The 22,980-nt window shown below is 39.2% G+C and overlaps 1 protein-coding gene across 2 annotated transcripts in view; it reads left to right on the forward strand.

The window, feature by feature from the left end:
- The window catches only part of LOC150089701 (uncharacterized), a 394,377-nt gene that overhangs the window by 337,411 nt on the left and 33,986 nt on the right, over nucleotides 1-22,980 (forward strand). For both annotated transcript variants that reach the window (XM_090389604.1, XM_090389605.1), the window contains one exon: nucleotides 4,334-4,459. In XM_090389604.1, the coding sequence (XP_090245730.1) occupies nucleotides 4,334-4,459 (126 nt within the window). The remainder of the gene's footprint in view (nucleotides 1-4,333; nucleotides 4,460-22,980) is intronic.

Consider the following 22,980-nt stretch of genomic DNA (forward strand, 5'->3'; position numbering starts at 1 on the left):
GGTCAGGCCCGAGGCAGGGTTCAAATCCTGCCTCGGGCTTGGATCAGAGTAGAAAAAGCAAAAACCTCGGGAGGTGCAATATGGCCACAGAAGCCGATGCACTAACAACAAAAGAAAAAGAAAAAAAAGCAGCAATTTGCAGAACTGAAGCCTTTCTTGGTAAGAACACCCCTTTACTCCCCTCACGAGTCTCATTGCCCTTCTATGTATCCATTCCAGAAGCTCTACATCCTTCCTAAAATGAGGCCTCCAGACTCATATGCAGTACTCAAGATGCGGCCTGTCCATTGCTCATACAATGGGATAAGCATCTCCTTATCCCTGCTAGCAAAATTCCTGTTATCTTTGACAAAACCCCATGAGTTATCCTGGCAGTCTGTCTGTACTGCTTAAAGAACTTTATATCAGACTACTCAGTTACACCCAGGTCCTTTTCATTTTCCACTACCCTGAGTTTAGTACTACCCAGTTGATACTTTACTGGGATTACTGCTACTCATATGCAGTACCTTGCATTTGTCAATGTTGAACTTCAATTGCCATTTCTCAGCCCGTCTGGCTAATTTTTATAGATCTCATTGTAACAGCATACCTTCATTACTGTCATTAACTGCCCTGCCAACCATTATATCATCTGCAAACTAAGACATTAAGCCTCATTTACCATCATCAATATCATTAATAAATACATAAAACAACAACGGGCCCAGCACCAAACCCTCTGGGACTCCACTAATGACATTAGTCCACAAAGATCACTTCAGTGATTACTGTTCATTGTCTTTTCCCACTAAATCAACCCATTATCCATACCAGTAACTTTCCCTTAATGCCACACTGTTCCACTGTTTGTACAGCAGTCCAAGTTTATGATATGAAAATTATTTTTTGCATCCAGTTCTTTTATCACTGGATCATAGTATCCAGTAAAATTCTTCAGAAAGATCTCCCCTTAACAGACCCATGCTCTGACTGAAGTATAACTGCCCTCTTGTTTAGATGGACTTGCATTACTTCTTTAACCAGTAACTCCATTCACCCTCTGATCCTCCTTGGGGATATTTTCACATATCTCCAGACCACAGAGACCTCCCCTGAATCTAAAGATGTTCTCATAATTATGGCTAAGGGTTTGCTTACCTCCTTTTCCATCTCTCTTAATATAGTTGATTATATCCCATCCGCCCCAGGTGCCTTTTTATGTTTAACTCCAACAATTTCTCCTCCACTTTTCTCTCAATTATCACAAAATAATTCAGCTCCCTGTTAGAATTTGATAAACTTCTGACATCTCCCTCTTTTCCAGAGACTTCTCATAATTTTCCTACCTCCTTTGTGCATTGAGTGCAGACTAGCTTATCTATCATAGGCTTCTGTATCATCTGATATTTTGTATACATCTCGTGCATTTTCTTCTCTACCACGTGACTCAATAGTTCATCTGAAATCCATTTAGGTCTAAGCCTTGAACAGTATTTCTTAGTTGGTATGAAAACCTAGTAGCTTCTATGATTCCCTCAATGCTTCCCATTTAGGATTTGTTGTTAGCAACAATGTTAATTGGTCTCACTGTATAGAATTTAAAAACTATCTGAGACCACTGTAGATACCTTTACAAAGCAAAAACCTTCCCTATACTCTTGATAGTAGTTACATCTTTAAGTAAATCTCACATCAATACAATGTGATTACTGCCACCTAGTGGTTCTTTTATCTGCAGATTCTTAATACATGAAGACCCAATGCTGATAATCAGATCCAGAGTATTGCTCTCTCTTGTTGCCTCTCTAACGTGTTGCTGTAGAAAACAATTGTCCAATAAATCCACAAAAGTCTTGCTAGTGTGTGAGTATGTAATGCACAAGTTACAGTTAATAGAATAGTCAATTAGTTACAGTAAGTGAAAATTAAAATCCCCATTATAAGAGATTCTGATTTACTGTCACTCTCATTTTTGTTTTTCCATTGCTTGTGTTGCACCAGACTTACTCAACATTGCCCTGTCCACTCAGGTCAACTAGATGCACTGCCTTAGATTTTATGTGCTTCTTAACTAAGAGCATAACCCCCCTTCCTGTCCTGTTTGTTTTTTTTGTATAGTACTCCCATATTCAAATTCTACATCCCTTATATCTGAGTGACACCACATCTCTGATATCCCACAATGTCTGCATTTGATGACTTGACCAGTACTTCAAATTCATCAAATTTATTTACTATGCTTCCAGCATTGGTGTACATACAATTATATATGCACCTATTCTTACTTTTAGTTACCTTAACACAGCCCATGTATTTCCTTGTTCCATGATGACCCACAGCAGGCCTTGAAATCCCCGATACCTTGCTTTTCAGGCCACTGCATATTCCAATAGTAGCAATGCAAGAATCACTTCACTTCTACCTCTGGTTATTGTTAAGCAGTTAGTCTGTGATTCTCTCCCCACCAAGCTAACAGTTTTCCGACCCACCTAATACTGCCTTGACTTTATAAACTAAATCAGACATAATAAAAACTAAGTTAAAATAAAATTTAGAACACAAATAAGCTAAAAAAAAACACTAAAATCACCAAAATCTCAATATACCTTTTCAGTTTCAACTTATCTGGAGCTGAAAATATGTGCCTCCAGCTCCATTCTCATTCATATGACTGTGCATCTTTTTTATTGATTGATAGGGAAGAGTAACAGATGATAAATTGATAAACAGGCGAGTGCAACAGCAATAAGGTGCAGCTTAAAATTAACAATCGAGAAGATGATTCAGAGCAACAAGCTGGTTGTGGACAGATTTATTGTAGACTCATTTTTAACCTTTTTTTTGTTGCTTACAAATTGTTTGCAGTTTATGCTTTATTTATTTACAAGTGGGGAAGTTGATGATGTTCAGAATTATTTTCTGCTTACTCTGTTTTGATAATTTTATTTCATCTGGAAACTGTTCTTATATTATTCCCATTATGCCCAGAAGGACTATAAACCTTTAGACTAAAAGAGTTAATTACATACTTTACAATCAGCACCATTACAAAACATAATATTTTTGATACAATTATTTTTATAATTAACATCCACAGTCCATAGATCTGGATATAAATTAAACAAATTGTCAATATTAAATCTACAATAAAAGTAATTTCTGTGATAGACCACCTGCATGTTAAATCAGACATCTGCCCCCTTGCCCATAGTTACAGTCACTAATCAACTTAAAAAATTTTAATGCCAGTTCAATTATCCAAGATATTTATAAAGGTCTGTTATGTCTTTATATATATATATATATATAAAGTAAGACCCTGATTTTTATGACTGCTAATTTATGTAAAATCAGTTGAACTTAAAATATTTGAATTAACAATAAATGTGAAAAAATGCCTGTTAATTTCCAGTTAATCTGCTTTAAGTACCAGATTTTGGATTTTTTTTTATTTACCTAATCTAGATAAGAGATAACATTAAAACTGGTAAAGAAAAAGTATAAAAATATTTAATAAATCATGGGAGAATCCACTTTCTATAAATCAATTTTTATGTGCCATATAGCCATTTGAATGTGCCATTTGAATTTGAATTGTACCACTGGATGAAAAGCATTGTATTCAAATTGCATATCTAGGTTCAATATTGCCAAAGAAAAATTGGCAACATTGTCATCTACACTGTTAAACTCTTGATTTTAGCGGAGAAAACTTTTCAGAAGATAGTGCATAATTGGCTGAATTTTATATTGATTGTGAGCCACTTTCATTCAAACTGTAAATGCATTTCTCTCTCTCTCTCTCTCTCTCTCTCTCTCTCTCTCTCTCTCTCTCTCTCTCTCTCTCTCTCCATAATTGATTAGAATTTCTAAAGCCCTCTTCAATTAAGTGTGTAGTTAACTGATCTTGGGCAGAGGGAGTAGGATTTTTTCCCTGTGAGTCATTCAGATTTTTCAGCCCACACAACATGCAAATCAGCATTTCAACATGGTTGTACAGACATATTGCATAGATGTCACAGTATTGTCTAAGTCGATGCCTAAACCCAAACACAACAACAATATCCTGTGTATGACATTATATAAATTATGATTATGGTGATTGCATTATACAAATTATACTTATTATAATGTAGACTGATTTTATGTTAAATTTGTTTTATTAAGTGATTAGTAGCTACTAATCACTATTGATATCTACTATGAACTACTCAGAAATTCAGTCCTAAACAGTGAATATTAATATCAAATTAATTATCAGTGGACCAAATATGTCGTTTTACTTGTAATTTGCATTATTGACAATTTTGACACATCTAGCTAATCTAGCTACTGATTTGTTTTTCCTTAGTTTGCAGTGCTGGCTATTATGGATATGAATGCAAACGGAAGTGCAGCTGTGGTAATAATTCCTGTGATCACATCAGTGGGAAATGTATCTGTCCACCAGGATTGACTGGTTCTGTTTGTGAAGATAGTAAGTAATGGAAAAACAGATGATTTTATAAGCAGAATTTTATAAAGTCAATTTAGTAATAAAATCTACTACTACTAATCTACTAATTAAATCATTATTTTAATTTTGTAGTGCATAATGCATTATTGTTGTTTAAAAAAAATTGGGTGTGGCTGTGTCAGAGCACAGCCGGAGGGGTTTTACGTGAATACGTCATGACAGCGGATTATATATGTTTTGGGAAGTGTAAATAAATAAAAACAAGCTTAATAATCGATTACAATTTTATTTATCATAGGTCTATGATAAGAGAAATAAGATTCAAAGGGTGACAAGATACATCCAAGTTTCTGGCGAAAGTCAGATCAATACAAGTGTTATCGAGCGTAGTCGCTGTGGTCTGAATGTAAGTGAGATTAAACTCACGTTGCATAAAGTCCTGGAGTGATCAGTTTCGTGACACATCGACATTGAAGTCACCGGTGATGATGATCGGCATATGCAGGTCTGGCTCGATACTGGGGATTATTATCATTATGCTTTTCGAGTATCGCAGCAGGGATCGATAGATACAACATTCTATTGCTGACGATGAAGCGTTCAGATGAATGTACACAGCTCTGAGGGCAAATTGAGATACACCGTTGATCGTTACATCGACCAGGCATATATCTCCCACTGATGGGTCTTTGACTCTAAGCTTATGACTAACATCAATGGTAATGATACATTGACAATTGACGAATCTGTTGAGGTTCCTGTATATCGCAAACTCCACCGGCGGTGCATTTGGATGATGACAACGAAATTGACGATTGATTGTGTCGCCTTTCTATGGCTGTATTCTTACATGCTTTAAGTTCGAAACCAGATACAGTCACAGGTGCGGCATCATCCATCCAGGTTTCACTGATGGCCAAGTAGTCAGATCTGTTTATAATCAGTTTCGATATCTTCAGCATGCACCACCAAACTCTGTGCATTGATCGCCAAGACAAGTAAGACTGCCTGCCGTGAGTTTTCGCCATTCTCATGATCATCATCTATGTTTAATCTCCTGACCTCCTCTGTGATCGCAGCAGTCGACGATTGTCGACAACAGAAACTGTCAACTTGTTTAACCAGCGTCAGTAAGTGGTGCTTCTTCATTTTCTCTCGTATTTGTCGCATATCTCTCTGACAGTGGGTGCTTAATTTCCGTAACCATGATAGAATTTATAATCGTCTCTCTCATTAGTAAAATACAGCTCGTCGATAGAAGTGACTCTGCTCAGTGCAACGTACACCAGTTGATTTTGTTGAGACTTGTACTGAAAGACGACTCGATCGAAAGTGCTTCCTTGCGATTTGTGAATCGTTATCGCACAAGCGGGTACTAGCGGAAACTGGACTCATCTGCACTTCAATGCGCCACCCAGCAGAATGTTCACGATGCAAGTAGTTATCGGAGTCCACTTAACATTCAACACGTCACGTTTGCACATCACATGCGGTTTAGCCTTGATTTGACACTTCTGTCCCATACAGTCGTATGGGAATTCAAGCCACAAATGATGGTGACGTTTGGAAACCACCGTGGAATTTGAAGGTTCATTTTCCATCTCCACAAATTGTTCATCTTCGCTAAAATGCTCGATGTACTGCAACACACCGATGGCACTATTCACCATTCCATCTTTGACGTCGAGATTCATGGTGACCATATAAAGATAACCTACTGCCAACTTGATCATATACGCAAGTCAGCCAGTCTCAACTACACTCATCTTGGGCAGCTTGCATCTACCGCTGGCCACTTCCATTTGATCTTGTAGCCAAGCATCGTGTCATCAGCAACATTCTCCAGGTCAGTGGTAATCGCACTGTTGTTGTAAGCGTCAACGCTATGGTTCTGTTGAAACAGTCTAATGGCACTAGGCAAGTTCTCATCGCACCATTGTCTAGTTCTGAAGCGACTCTCTATCAAGTGGATCTCATCCGCATCTAGTCTCTCACTGTTGCCGGTCTTCGTCAGTATAGCCGAGAACGCATAGCCACTCTACCCATCACTTGTTGCAATGGTTAGTAGTTCAACAATTGCCACAGAATGGCACTGCCAACAACATTGCATAAAGAAAAATGCATGGGATACATATAAATTAATGGGTGACATGGAACCCTATGATAGATATAAGCTGGTCTGTAACTAAGTCACAAAAGAGATTAGGCAGGCAAAGGCAGATTATGAGAAATCCTTGCCAAAGAATGCAAAGAAAAACAGAAAAGAGTTCTTTACCTATGAGGAGTTATTTAGGAAGGGGAATCCCAGAGGTGAAGTAAACTCTGGCAGTGAGCTAGATGATTTTGTAATAACTGAGAGGAAAGTGGAGGAGAAATTGTTGAGGATAAACATAAAAAAGACACCCGAGGTGGATGGGATCTATCCAGTTATATTAAAGGAGGCAGCAAAGGAAGTCAGCAAACCCTTAGCCATAATTATGAGAGCTCCTTTGGACTTAAGGGAGGTACCCATAGACTGGAGATGAGCAAATGTGACCCCAATTCACAAAGGAGGATCAAAGGCTGACACAAGTAATTATAGAAATGTGAGTTTAACTTCTGTTCCAGGAAAATTAATGGAGGTACTGGTTAAAGAAGCACTGCACGATCATCTAGACAAGACTTCAATTATAGCTCGGACACAGCATGGTTTTGTTAACGGAAAGTCTTGCCTGACCAATTTGATTGGATACTATGATGCAGTTACAAAAGAACTGGATGCAGGGAATAACTTTGATATTATATATTTGGATCTTAGAAAGACTTTTGATACTGTTGCACATAGAAGACTGCTGCTCAAATTGGAGCAGTGTGGCATTGGAGGCAAATTGCTGCTATGGATAAAGGGATGGTTGAGGGGAAGAAGACAGAGAGTGGTAATCAATGGACACTGCTCATTGTGGACTAATGTTATTAGTGGAGTCCTTCAGGGTTCAGTGTTGGGTCCATTGTTGTTTTCTGTATTTATAAATGATATTGATGATGGTATATCAAACTTAATGTCCAAGTTTGCAGATGATACTAAGGTTGGCAGGGTTGTTAAGGACATTACTGACGCTATGCTGCTGCAACAGGATCTGGGACGGTTGAGCAGATGGGCTGAGAGGTGGCAAATGAAGTTTAACATCGACAAATGTAAAGTACTACATATGGGAAACAGTAACCCCAGAGCAACGTATCAACTCTGTGGTACTACACTGACAGTGGTAGAGAATGAAAAGGACCTGGGGGGTATTTGTGCAGGCAGATATGAAGTTCTCTGAGCAGTGTAGACGGGCTGCAAGAGTAGCTCATGGTGTCTTGTCAGTGATATACAGGAATTTTTCTAGCAGAGATAAGGAGGTGATTATTCCCTTGTATAAGGCAATGGTCAGGCCACACCTTACTGTATACAGGTCTGGAAGCCTCATTTCAAGAAGGATGTAGAGCTGCTGGAACGAGTACAGAGAAGGGCAACAAGATTAGTGAATGGACAAAGGGTTGCTCTTAGGAAGAAAGGCTTAAGTTTTGCAAATTACAGTGTCTGGAGACTAGGCACCGGCGAGGTGATCTGATAGAGGTGTATAAAGCCTTGAATTGTTTGAGCATGCTCAGTGCCGATGAGATGCTTCCTCTTGCTCAGAATAATCACCTGAGAGGGCATAAATTCAAATCGAGGAAAGACAGATGTAGGATAGATGTGCGGAAATTTGCCTTTAGCTAGCGGGTAGTTGGTTGGTGGAACAGACTTCAATCCCTTGTTGTGGAAGTTGATAGCCTAAATAAATTTAAGGCTTAGCTGGACAGGTATTTCGAAAGAACGGAGGGGTGAAATGGGAGTGGGTTTTTTTTTTTTTTGGCTGATGCTGCATAAGCTTGCTTTCTTGCATCATATGCTTCTACTAATGCTAATGCGTGGTAACATTGTCAGCGGTCCATTCTGTGGCAATCGTCCCTGGCATGCTCTCGGACACTGCCTCGCATGGATCGTCATTAAGAAACACAAAGATGTGCGTATGCGGACTGCCGTGATGTTGAAATTCTATTCATAGAAAGTAATCGACCACGCGGTACTTGCTGAATGGATTGCACTTGAGTTTCGACTGAAGTAGCATCATCAGAACATTGACCAACTTGTTAAAATAAATGCAGCACGTAACCGGGTCTTCGTTAACCAAGTGACTGTGCATGGACCGAGTCAAATATTCCAGTGGATGGTTCACTTCGATGTCTTTGAAGGAGTCACTCAAGTCATGAAGAACCCTTTAGAAGTTTTGGCCAACGTATTTCGATTTCCTTCTTACCATCCATCCTGTATTGCACTGAATTGGGGATCGTTTTCAGAAATGCGAAGTTCTTGTCCATACACTCTTCGAGGAATGTTCTGTCTTCTAGCATCTTGTGTATGATATTGTCTGTTTGTTTCACGCATCTGAACATATTGTAAATGACTTTCACCACTCGCATACACAGTATTTTCATTTCCATGTACAGAACATGATCTGGTGTAACTCCACGGCGATCACTTCTGCAGATCTCACTGGTCGCCATCATGTATGGCATTACACGCATGCCAAGATTGAACTGTCGTTGCACACCATAGTATATCGCAGGAAATGAGAGCTCTTCCGCATAGACGTTATATATGATATTTATCGGTGTGGCGTGCTGACCAGGCGCAATGTCCAAACACTGATCTTCGTTCCATAGCATGGTGTGTTGTCTTGAAAGCAGAACCTCCAACTCCGGCACCAAACGGGGCTCCATCGATTCAATGGAGCAGTCGCTCTCCATCACCTCACTGTCGTCGAATGCTTCGCGGTTTATTGTAATGTTCCAATGTTTGTACAACGGTTGATTCACCAAGTAATGAAGCCAAGCCTTTACAACAGATTTCTTCATGAAATCACTCAAATATGTAGATTTGTTTATCAAGTTCTTTATATTTACGTTGAAAGCGTGATCATCGTCCAGACGCCGGGCAACTACTGCACCATATGTTCACGTCAACTGGCATATTTATGACTTGACCCACTATGCCGTAGTTGCCCCATTAACGAAGCCTGTGGATTTGCATGAATGGCAAATGTGGTGAAATCAGCCATGCACTGATCGGGTCCAACAGTGACAGTCCGCTGGGCTTCGGTGGATACTTGAAACCGTTCAATCGCAACAAGTTTGGAATGTTATTGCTGTCCAGTGATTTTCTGCAATTACTGTACAACTTGAAATCTGTAACTGCTTTGCCCGGGGAACGTGTTATGGAGCATAGCATGTGTTTTGACTTCACTGGCTTCAGGTCTCACAGAAACCATAGTCTGTCACACACATCACATTTATGACCAAATGGATTGTTCACAAATGTGCTCTCAAAACCCTCACTCACCGACCTCCAATGGTCTTCCATTGTCACCGATCTTCCGAAAGCCACATCCATCTCGTCCAATCCAACTTCCAAAGTGGTGGCATAGTAACTTACGTCATTTACATCCATGGGTTCGTGCACCACCACCGCCGAAGTGCTAGTGCCGTCAGCCACGCGCTGTGCCGCTTCCATTTTTTTCGCTCCTGATACTTCCTTATTCATTCTGACCCAGACATTGGGGTATTATTGGAAAGCTGATGAGCTGCTCTTTCCCGTTGTATGCGTTCAACATATTTCTGGCTCACTTTCCGGCGAGTATAGGCAGACATTGTGAAATTTCTAAAATTTTTCAATCTCAGTTCACATTGTCTTCACCAACATTATATTGAAATTTAATTATTTCACATTAAACCAATAGATATCAACGAGAGCTGTTGATTGACACTAAAACGAGCGTTGTACCACGACCGAGTGCAAAGTTATACTGGGTGGAAGTTTCCGAAGCGTGGTAGACCGTACAGAAAATGACGGACCCCCTCCACACCTCCACCCGTGTGGTGCAGCATGGTATCTGAAGGTCATTGATGAATCTTTATTCCCTCATTTAAGTATTTTACTCATTTTTAGGGAATAAAGCAAAATTACAAAACGAAGAGGTATGCAACTATCGAATGATATCTGTTTAGTTTGGCTACCTTTAATAATTTATAAATTATTAAGCCAAACCTTATCAAATGATTTTGTTACACTCAACTTTTCGTCTCGTACCCCCAGTACTGTTCTGAATTTAAAGATGTATTCACGTCAAAAAGTGTCAAGTGATATTTCTAACTAATGAATCGATATTCATTAATTAACTGTTGTATGTTATAGGATTGGGGGGATATTTCATTACAGTAGTTGAAATCAAATTAAAATTCATACACATTACCTGCATTAAATTATAGTCATGGAGAGATATCTGCTCTTGCTGAAGACCAAGGGCAAAGTATTCAGCACTTATGACTTTGATATATGTTCAAGTTAAAGACAAATATGTCATCCGTGATTATGCCTAAGTTGCTAATATCTTTTTAAATTGTATAGCATCAGCTGAAAAGATAAATCCACTATACATTTAAAAATCTGAGACACCTCCATAACAGCTGCTTTGAAGTTTCTGGCTTCTCATCAGCCAGTAGATGGTCCCTATTAGTGAACTTTTGCCAAACTGTGAATAATATATTTTGCCTAAATGAACAGCCAAGTGGTAAATGAAATAAAATTTACATTTTTAAATATAACAACAGCTACGTGTACCCCTAGAATTGGCCATGTTTGCCCTACATAATGCTATAGGATTGCAAAGATATTTCAATGCAGTAGAGGAAATCAAATCAAAATTTGTATGTACAGTCAGTCCTCGTATAGCACGATAGTTGTGTTCCGAGAAACCCTCGTGCAATGCAAAATCGTGCAATACGAACAACAGACCCTATGGGAAAAATAGTGTTAGGTGCCGACCACCCAAGATTGAACACACATTTGTAACCAAAACATTACCAAACACAATAAATAATCGTAATAAAATATTGCTAAGGCTTTTGCTTCTATCGTAAGCAAACTTGTTTTTTGTTTGATTTTCTATCGAAACAGATGACAGCCGTTCCATCTCTTCCAATTCTTGTGTCTTAATCTAATGGATTTTAATTACACTTTGAGTTGTTCCTGCTATGAAAGTTGTTTTTATTTTCTCTGCATTCTTTGTAATTCTCGGCGTTGCCTCATTTAGGTCTGTAGCACGTGCAATATCACATGGTCTTTCATTTCGCTCAAAGCATTTCACAATTTCCTATTTTTTCTCTATGGACAGAGGCGGACTGGCCATAAGCCTTACAGGGGAACCTCGGTTGGCCAGAGGCCGGTGTGATTTTGGCCATAAACACTAGTATGAGGCCAGTATAAATTTCCCCGGGTAAGAATTTTTGACCCAGTCTGGATCTGTTTATCAATATTGCTTTTCTTTTTCTCTCTGAATCTGTAGTGTCTTCACCAGGACGCTTCCTTTTCACACCTTTTAAGTATTTTACTCATTTTTAGGGAATAAAGCAAAATTACAAAACGAGGAAGTATGCTTGATACACATAAACAAAGTGCACGCATGTAGCAACTGAATAAACAACACCATAAAGGCAGAGATACACTATTAACACCTCACATTTTACTGAAGCACATTACTAGGGGTTACTACCATAAAACAATAAAAACAATTTCCAGTTGCATTTCTGTTAGTGGAATCTGTTATAAACTGGTAGTAAACTCGATCTAATTGCATTTGCGATAATACCGATAGCTGGAATTGTGTGGTTTTTACGTTATTATGGTGAAATGTGTTTCCCCTTCACTGATATAAAAAACAAATACATTTTCAGAATCTTCTCTTCATTCCTATCATGTTGCATTCGGTTGGGGTGATTCTGCATTCGACTGCCATTTCTTGTAAACACAAAGGCGAATCGTGCATAAGCGAATTCGGTTTGTGTTATATAAGATATCGTTCCCCTATTTATAAATTGTGTATGATCGAATTCGTGTAATGTAAACACGTGTTATACGAGGACTGACTGTATTACCTGCATTTAGTTTTGGTCATAAAGGAACATTCTTCCATATGCCACTTACATTACATAAACAGAATACATTATTGTGTCAACCACCGGTATGGTGCCAAAGACTCTACATAGCAGCTAGCAGCAATAGGTCTCCCAGAGAACACTTACAAGGAACTCCAGAAAGTCACAATCCTGAACGCCCGTAGAATAGTCAGAGATTTCCTCGACCAACAGTAACACCAGACATTACAACCACCCTGTGTACTTGGTAGCAGTACCCGTCACAGAGTGGAATCCCCCAATTAGGGAGAAATAACATAAGAGAAACAACAATAATAATAATAGGGGTGCGATGGCCCAGTAGTTAAGACACTGGACTACCAACCTGATGAACCTGGGTACAAATCCCACCTTGGTGGAAGTGAACGTGGCTATATTACACTGGGAGACCGATATAACATTAAATGGTGATAAAAAAAAACATCGCGAAAGTTACCCCATTGGACTTACCTTCCCCAAGGTCAGAGTGGCAGCTGAGGTAGATAGTGACGCCACCTGGTGTCACTTGCGAGAGCTAAAAAATAAATTAAATAAACCACTGGACATAAGCCGAAGATAAACAAGTCTACCTCCATAGATGGATGATTTCACAAAAAAATATTATTCATACTGCATTGAGTGTGGCATAGGATAAAGTCACTCGCGTTCAGGCCTTAGGCAGAGGGGTCGGTTCGAAAATTTGGAGACAGTCTCCCGAGCAAGACAGTGGAGCAAGTGGCACTTTCCTCCGTAAGGCTACCACAAGAGAAGGGCAAGACCATCCATCCCACCAACTGGAAGTGCTTCCTGCGCAACTGCACTAGTGACCACCCAGGAAGGAAGAAAATGCCAATGCATGAAGTGGAGCATTGAAATGAATATGTACATCATGCAAGCATACTATGAAATAACCAGGCTAGAGACCAATATGACAATGTACAGGTCGCGACTACATACCAAGTGGTTGGAACAATACCCTGATATTCAGGTCACGAACAGCGATTAGCAGACCAAAGAAAGATCATCGTCACAAAGAACCTAATAGCTCCTGCCATCTTGGAAAAAATAAAGCAGGATGTCAGACATCAACTACAAAGCACAAAGAATATGGTCAATATGGAACAAGAGGAGGAACAGCAAGAAGAAATACAACCCAGAGTAGCTGAAGTGGAAAGAGATGAAGTCATGATATCCAGAATAGAAGATGAGTGAAAGAAGGCCCTAACAGAATTCGAAGGAATGGACCCCAGAAGAACCCACGTGATACCTAAGCAGAAGCCAAATAAAATCCTGTCGAGAGTAACAGACCACCTCAATCGGCAAATAATGCCACATTACCTTGACAACAATGATGCAACACTGGAGGCTATCCACACAGCTGTATACTGTGTGCTGCCATAGCAGCTAACATGAGACCAGAGAACATGAGACCAGAAATCAGAGATTGGGAGAATACTTGGACACACTGATGCAGAACCTCCTCGCACTCAGCAAGAGACTACGCAGATACAAAGAGAGCTCCCAGAGGAAAATAAACAACCAAATCTTCAATGAGGATCAAAGAGCCTTCTACAGGACACTGGGTGAAGATGAGAAAGCAGGAAATGGACCACCTGCAAAGAAGATGATCGAGGAGTTCTGGGGAAATATCTGGAGCAGTGAAGTAAGACAGAACAACAGAGCACCCTGGATAGAAGTAGAATGGAAGAAAACCAAGGACATACAAGAGATGAGAGTGTGGGAGATTCGAGAAGAAGAAGAAGTAAAACAATCGATCAGGAACACCCACAACTGATGAACCCCAGGAATTAATAACATCCACAACTACTGGTATGAGAAGCTCACCTGCACGCACAAGCACCTAGCAGAGCAGTTCACTCGAATGATAAGGTACCCAGAGACAATCCCAAAGTTTCTCACCGAAGGAGTCACATATCTGAAGCCTAAAGATGAAGATACAAGAAACCCAGCGAAATACAGGCCAATCACCTGCCTGCCAACGATGTACAAGATCCTGACCAGTTGCATAACCAAGAAGATATCAGACCACTTAGAGAGTCAGAACATAATGGCTGAAGAGCAGAAAGGATGCAAGGAGCAATTAACCATAGATATCACAGTTATGGAGCAAGCCTACAAGAACCACCGCAACCTATACACGGTCTACATCAATTACCGCAGGCCTTCAACTCCGTACCTCATAGCTGGCTAATAGAGACCCTGAAGATCTACAAGGTCAATCCGATAGTGACAAACTTCCTAGGAGCAACAATGACGAAATTGAGCACCATTAAGGTTGAGAACATCACAACCAGGCCAATCCCCCATTAGAAGAGGAATCTTTCAGGGAGATGCTCTGAGCCCAGTGGTTCTGTCTAGCACTCAACCCGCTATCCACCATACTTAACCACAGCAAGTATGGATATAATCTCAAAGAAGGAAGGAAGAAAGAACCTGTACACCCTCACCTACCTGATGTACAGGGATGACATCAAGCTCTATGCAGCAACAGAGAAGCAACTCCAGCAACTACTCCGGATCACCGAAGAATTCAGCAAGGACATAGGATGTAATTTGGTCTAGACAAATGCAAGACCCACACACTGCACCAGGGAAAATTATTTGGCCAAAACTACCAGCTGCTGACTGGTAAAGAGATCGAAGCTATGACAGAAGGAGAGACCTACAAATACTTAGGGATGATGCAGGCTCAGCAGTTAGAGCACAAGGAAATCTAGAAGTGCCTGACCGAAAAATATCATCAGAGACTCAGAAGCCTGCTGAAAGAAAAATTGAATGGAGGGAACACAGCTAAAGCCATAAATACCTATGCAGCTGAAGTACTAACATATACCTTTGGGGTCATAGATTGGACTAACACCGAGCTAGAAGATATCATGCGAAAGTCAATGACAATGATGATGAAGAGCTGCCGTCAGCAGTGGAGAGACTAACAATACATCAGAAAGAGGGAGGAAGGCCATAAGAAAGATAGATAAGTGGTATACCCCACTCACCCAGACCACCCAGACGGCACAAGAAACGAAATTAGAAAGATGGGTAAAGAAGACACTACAATGACCTCCATCAAGATCATATCAATAACATTGCTTCCAATGCATGGCTCACAAGCGGGACGCTCTTCCCCGAGGCATCTTCATAGCCTGGTGGGCAGGAGCAGCAGTGCGTAGCACACGCTTCTTGATTAGACCTGGGTTCTAGCCCGTGACTACCAAATATGGAAGATGTGGAAAGGACAGGGAATGACCACCGCATATCCCCGGAGCAATATGGCCTTAGTTGCTAATGCTCCAAAATAACAAACAACAACAGCAAGCTCTTCCCCGCGACTGAAGGATTCATGCTGGCCATCCAAGACCAGGTAATCAACACCAGAAACTATAGAAAAAAGATTGAAAAGGAGTCGGGAATGTCAGATGACACATGTCGACGATGCCACCTGATCTCAGAAATGATCCAACACATCACTGCAGGTTGCTGTTATTTTGTTATTGTTGTTATTTGGTTTTTAGGAGCATTAGCAACTAAGGCCATATTGCTCCGGGATATGCAGTGGTCATTCCCTGACCTTTCCGCATCCTCCGTATTTGGTGGTCATGGGCTCAAACCCCAATCTAATCAAGAAGCTTGTGCTACGCATTGCTGCTCCTTCCCACCTGGCTACGGAGGTGCCCTGCAGGTTGCAAGGTGATCATCCAGACTGAGTACACTCATAGATACGACCAGGTAGCCAGGATAATACATCAGAAGCTAGCGAGGAAATACCAGTTGACCAAAGAAAGTGTACCATACTACAAGTACAAACCCCAGGCAGTACTAGAGACCCTAACCCACAAGCTGTACTGGGACTGCACCATAATAACAGATAAGACCATCCCGCACAACAGACCGGACATAACCCTTGTGGACAAGATGCAAAAGGCTACCTACCTGATTGAGATTGCAGTTCCCAACACTAGCAATGTCCAGAAAACCCATGAGGAAAAAATTAGGAAGTACACGAACATGAGACATGAAGTCAAGGAGATGTGGCATATGCAAGAAGTATCGACCATACTGATCATCGTGTAAACCACTGGTATGGTGCCAAAGACTACATAGCAGCCTTGCAGCAATAGGTCTCCCAGAGAACACCTACACGGAACTCCAGAAAGTCGCAATCCTGAACACCTGTAGAATAGTCAGAGATTTCCTCGACCAACAGTAACACCAGACATTACAACCACCCTGTGTACTTGGTAGCAGTACCCATCACAGAGTGGAATCCCCCAATAGGGTAGAAATAACATAAGAGCAACAATAATAATAATAATAATAATAAACAGCTGAATAGGGCTTACAGCACAAAGTTTAACAGTAGAAGATAAAATAAAATAATAATAATAAACGGACACAATTAGCCCAGTGGTTACAATGCCAGGCCACCAATATCTCAGCTGTTTTGAAGCTTCTAAGCTTCAACACAGCTCAGAGAAATAAAACATGCAAAATTATTTCTTCTAGAAGTTGACTAAACACAAGATATATGAGTGTCACTCTAAAAGGTACCTTGGTAATGAAGAATGATAATCTATCTTGGTAAGGAAGAAATAATATAGCCTATTTTTTCCCTCTCAATATATATATATATATATATATATATATATATATATATATATTATTGATAAAAAAGTAAAGAAAGAAAGTTAAAACGACAATAACTGTAACTAATATGTAAATAATATTTATGAGTCAATGCAGTTGCAAGCAATACACCCATAATGTCTATAGAATATTAAGGATAATATAAAGAACCACCAGAATAAGCAAATCAATCCAATAACAATACCATCAGGGACCCAAGAAAACACAAAAAAAAAAAAAAAAAAAAATTATTATCGCTTTTCACCGACAATCTAGATGACTTCAACTGGGGCCAACCACCCAGAATGAAGGCAAAAAATGACAAGATGTTCTCTGTTTCTGTGATGATCAATATATGCTAAGTAATTTAAATCAAAACCAAATATAAACCAGTATAGGCCGAATGTAAATCGAATATAAATAAATCGAAGGATGATAATAAAAGTTAAGAAAATTTAGAAATATTAGAATCAAAGGTAAGAAATATAAGTAAAATATAAATGTAAGCATATATTAATCATCGTTGACCCGACAGAGAATGTAATTTAATGATTAAAATAAGATTAAATATATAATACATACTACATATTGACCGTATCTAGGACATAATGTAATAGTTGTCAAAATAATATGTGGTGAAATAGTTTCTCCTACGTCCTCGGATTGCCCTAATAATTTCAGAGAAATAAAAATAAAGAGTGTAGGACAGTTTAAAGACATTACAAGATATAAGTTGTGGCTCGGGTATGCCCGGGATCGCAAACCCGTTCCTATAGTAGGACCCTGAGCTGAATTTGAATGTTATCTCATCGTGAACTTAAGTAAATTTAAATGAATTTAACTATATATTAAAAAAAAAAAAAAAAAAAATGATACACTGTAATTTGCAAGCCGGTGGGTACAAGTTTTCTACACCGTAAGACACCAAGAATGCAAAGTGTATCCTATTTACATATATACATGGCACTAAATATGACAATTATATTGAAAATTATATTATTATATTAAATTAAAATATATATATATTTTATATATATATATAAAAGCCCTTATAATGTTATCAAAAATAGCTTAATCTGCATGTTATGCAACTGCACAGTATGTAATGAAAGAAACAAATAGCCTATTTTTTTTCCCTCTTAATATATATATATATATGCATATACAGTTGGGCCTCTACAGGGTGTCTCAAAATTATTGGTACAAACGTTTAGGGGAGGTAGGTAACATCTAAAGGAATGTGAATCGCATAGGAACCCATAACTGGAAAAGTCACTGGAAAGTAGTAGCAGAGGCACAAGAATCAGAAATGGCACAAGACAGTAATTAGTGGCAAACATTTATTTGACATAATATTAACAATGGTGTACGAGATTGATGCATTTCATGATGTTACAACAGATGCTCGAAGGTTCCACCATGAGATGCGATGCATGTGTGACACCGACGCAGCATGGATTGGCGGACACGGTCGAACGCACCTGGAGTTTCTTTGACAGTAGCAGCAGCGCAGACAAGTCTCTCCACAAGATCCATTTCCGTCTCCACAGACGATTCATACACGATAGATTTGAGGGCCTCCCCCACAGAAAGAAATCAAGACTCGATAAATCAGGTGAGCTTGGGGGCCAGGCAACAGGTCCACCATGGCCAATCCATTGATGCCCAAAACACCTGTTCAAATGGTCACCAACACACCTTCCATAATGGGCAGGCGCCCCATCATGTTGAAACCAAATGTTGCATCTCACATTTGCCGGAACATCATCAAGTAACCCTGGTAGAACTTGTTCAAGAAAGATCCGATATTTAGCGGAGTTCATGCGGGATGGTAACAGGTATGGGCCGACTAAGCAGTCACCGACCATACCTGCCCACACATTTATTGCGAAGCAATGTTGTGCCGCATTGGGGCACACACCGTGTGGGCCCTCTGCTAATCCATACACTAGGTGCATGTCTGACAGCTCACAGTTCATGTATCGATGCATGCTCTTCATGCGGTGACTACTGCTTGAATGAGTAAACCAGAAATTTTCCCTCTCGCGAACTGATGAACAGCGCCGTGTACCGACTTTCGGTGACATTTCCGGTTATGGGTTCCTATGCGATTCACATTCCTTTAGATGTTACCTACATCCCCTAAACGTTTGTACCAATATTTTTGAGACTCCCTGTATATAAGAAAATCGATCGTTCCCTTTTGAAAAAATTCGTTAAACAAAAATTTCGTTATAAATATGACCTTTGAAACAATGAAAAATACTGTAAATTCAGAAATATAGTAAAATATGGGAAATAAATCAGGAATAATTGGAAATTAATAAATTTTCTAACATTTTAAAACAATTAATTTATTAATACTTGCATATTAAGAAATGACTATTTACATGATGCATACAATATATTAATACACTTTTAAGAATTATGTTATAAAATATTTAGTTATTTTTTGTTGTACACTGGATTCTACTGTACGCCAGTCATTAAAATTTTTGCATTTGTTTAAACACTCATATATATTTTCTGTTACATTTTCTTCCCACTGAAGTCCTCAATGCAAAGTTTCAAATGCTGCCAACATTTCTTGTTTGGAAAGTTTAATATTGCTATTGCCCTCATTTTCATCCAACTCATTGCTGATATTTTCAGTAGTTCTTTAAATATGCTCCAAAATGTTGGAGCCACTCGAATATTCAGCTTCTATGACATCCTTATTAACTCCTAAAAGTTCGTCAACAACAATTTCTCTACTGATCAAACCTCGCTTGGAACTCTTCCTAAGATTGCTGAGTGTCTTTAGTAGTTCATCCCTCTCATTGCTGTTAAAGCAAAACAATTCTTAATCGTTGTTTCCGTCACATCTTGACTCCACACTTTTGCCAACTCTAATATGCACAACCACAAATCTATAACAGAATCTATAGGTTGGTTGGTTTCTATTCTCTCTATAATTTTTTTAGTATGTGCCTTAGGTAGTGCATTTTCAAATCCTTGGCCCATTGGCTGCAGTTTAGACGAGGTATTTGGAGGGAAGAAAACAAGCTTCACACTTGTAAATTACTGAGTGAAGGTGGGCAGAGCAGTTGTCAACAGTCAAGGTGACGTTTTCTATTTTCTTTCATTATCTTTCTATCAAAATTTAAAATCCACTGTTCAAAAATTTTTTTTTAAAACTGTTTCTTTCCAATGGGTATAGTCTTCTTCAATTGCAACTCCACTTTCATCAGAAATAACATTTTCGAGTAAGCCCACGGTGCTCTTTAAATTTGTCCAGCCAACCAGAACTGGCTTGGAATGTTTTATAGCACAGAAAAGATGCGTACTCCATAGCCTTTTGTTTTTTTAATGGCCCTGATATCAGCACATTTTGGCCTTGAATAAACTTCATCCGCTTAAACTGCTTCATCTACATTTTCATACAGGCATAATTTTGCACACTTCTGACTGGGTCCTGTTTCCTCAAACAGTTTGAAAATGGAAACAGTTTTTCAGAATGGTTAGCACACTACTGGCATAAATACTAAATTTTAAAGCATTTTCTTTTCTCTTTTTTAACCCCCCAATCTACACTATTAAGCACTTCCACTTTTTCACACTACACTCAAGGATTTCCTTTTAGACACTGTTAGGTTACTTGCACAGCAGCTAAAACAAAACTGAAATTAGGGACCACTTGTACCTACTATGTAAACAGAGACAGGTGAAATTTAGTGAAAGTGTGGATGACTCGTTTCTTTGAAACAACAGATGAATTTCCGGGATAAAGGAAAATTACTCTCTCTCCTAAATCTCTAATAGGATGCTTACAGTATAAAACAGGTTGATCAGACCCAATGTCTGCATCAGGAATGTGCCTTAATCTTTGCCAATGGCTGTGGACAAGTAGATAGCAGTTGACCGACACAACTTCTCGGTACAGTAGTGTATAGGATGTATAGGTTTTACTTCCTCTTTTTAGCCATTGCTGACCCACTGCTGGGCACCATGATTGGCCAGTTTCCTCCTGCAGGGTTTTATGATCACCACTAAATTGTAAAATGTTTTAGCTCTTAATTCATGGAATTAATCCCTTTAGCTCTGCTCTTAAAAGCTAAAGGGATTAATTCTTATTCCTTTTAGATCTCAATTCGTGCTTTCTACAGCATCAGCTCTGTTGCCTAAAGGCCAGAAGTGTGAACAATTCATACCCAAGTCTCTCGAAATCAGTTTGTCATATGAAAACTATTTTCAATGTAATGACCAAGGGAAAATCAAAAACGTTTGGTACATAGAAAATTTCGCTATTTGGAAGTTCGTTAAAGAGAGGTCCAACTGTATGTATAAGCCCTTATAATGTTAGCAAAAATTAGCTTAATCTGCTTGCTATATGCATCTTCATGTGCACATGATGACTGATTGTATGCAAATGATAGCATTAACACCACATATTAATAAGCTAGGTTAAATAATTTTATAAAATACTCTTTTTAGAGTTAATTTAGGGTTAAACCCTTGAATTCAATGCATATTCTCCATTTTAAAAGCAAAGAGGAGGTACCTGAAAAAAGTAAGTCGCTGTTCTGGTCTCTGAAAAGCCATATACAGCTTCCTTGAGATCATCATCACTTGATAATTGATGACCATGCAGATGTTTCTTCAGATTTCTGAAGTGGAAATAATCACTGGGGACCATATCTGCACTGTAGGATGGACTGTAGAACAGCTGCACTCCTGGAATTTTTAATCTTCCAGAAAAGCAATTGCTCTGTGGAATTTGGGTACAGTAGCATTGTCACAAAGAAGCAGAACAACTCTTGTCTATTTCCTTATGTGTTTCTTCATGGTCCCTCTTAAATTTTTGAGAAAGAAGAGCAGTGTAGGCATCTCCAGTGACTGTTTTCTTATGTGACATGCAGTCTGTCAAAAATATTCCTCTTATATCCCAAAAAATGGTGGCCATGGTTTTTCCAGTGGAGAATTGAGTTCTGAAATTTTTGGGTAGTAGTGACATGGTGTTTCCATTTTGTAGGATCCTGTTTTTCTGGATCCCAGTGATGAATCAATCTTTTATCATCAGTTACAATTCTTGAAACAAGTGGATCTGTATTATGCAACGTTATGGATCTGTATTATGCATTTGTTAAATTTTTCTCACAAATTTTAGCCCTGCACTGTTTCTGGAGAGGCACAACCATCCTTGGCATCCAGCAAAAACTGACCGTTCATATGGCCAAGTGATCATAGAGGATAATCAATACCAACCTATCAGAAATATTGCATTCTTTGGCAATCATAGAGAATTTACAACCACACAAATAACTAATTACAACGATTTATTATTAGTAGTGGAAGGAAGCACTCGGACCTAAGACAGAAAGTCAAAGACATTAGCATTAGCATTAGTAGAGGCATTTGATGCAAGAAAGCAAGCTTATGCAGCATCAGCCAAAAAAAAAAAAAAAAAAAACCCACTTCCACTTCACCCCTCTGTTCATTCAAAATACCTGTCCAGCTGAGCCTTAAACTTATTTAGGCTATCAACCTCCACCACAAGGGATGGAAGTCTGTTCCACCAACCAACCACCCGCTGGCTAAAGGCAAATTTCCGCACGTCTATCCTACATCTGTCTTTCCTCAATTTAAATTTATGCCCTCTCAGGTGATTTTTCTGAGCTAGAGGAAGAATCTCATCAGCATTGAGCATGCTCAAACCATTCAAGGCTTTATACACCTCTATCAGATCACCTCGCTGGTGCCTAGTCTCCAGACACTGTAATTTGCAAAACTTAAGCCTTTCTTCGTAAGAGCACCCCTTTGTTCCATTCACTAATCTTGTTGCCCTTCTCTGTACTCGTTCCAGCAGCTCTACATCCTTCTTGAAATGAGGCCTCCAGACCTGTATA

This window comes from Mastigoproctus giganteus, chromosome 2 (genome assembly GCF_048544385.1).
Source record: "Mastigoproctus giganteus isolate SK-2022 chromosome 2, ASM4854438v1, whole genome shotgun sequence".
Lineage (NCBI taxonomy): Eukaryota > Metazoa > Arthropoda > Arachnida > Uropygi > Thelyphonidae > Mastigoproctus > Mastigoproctus giganteus.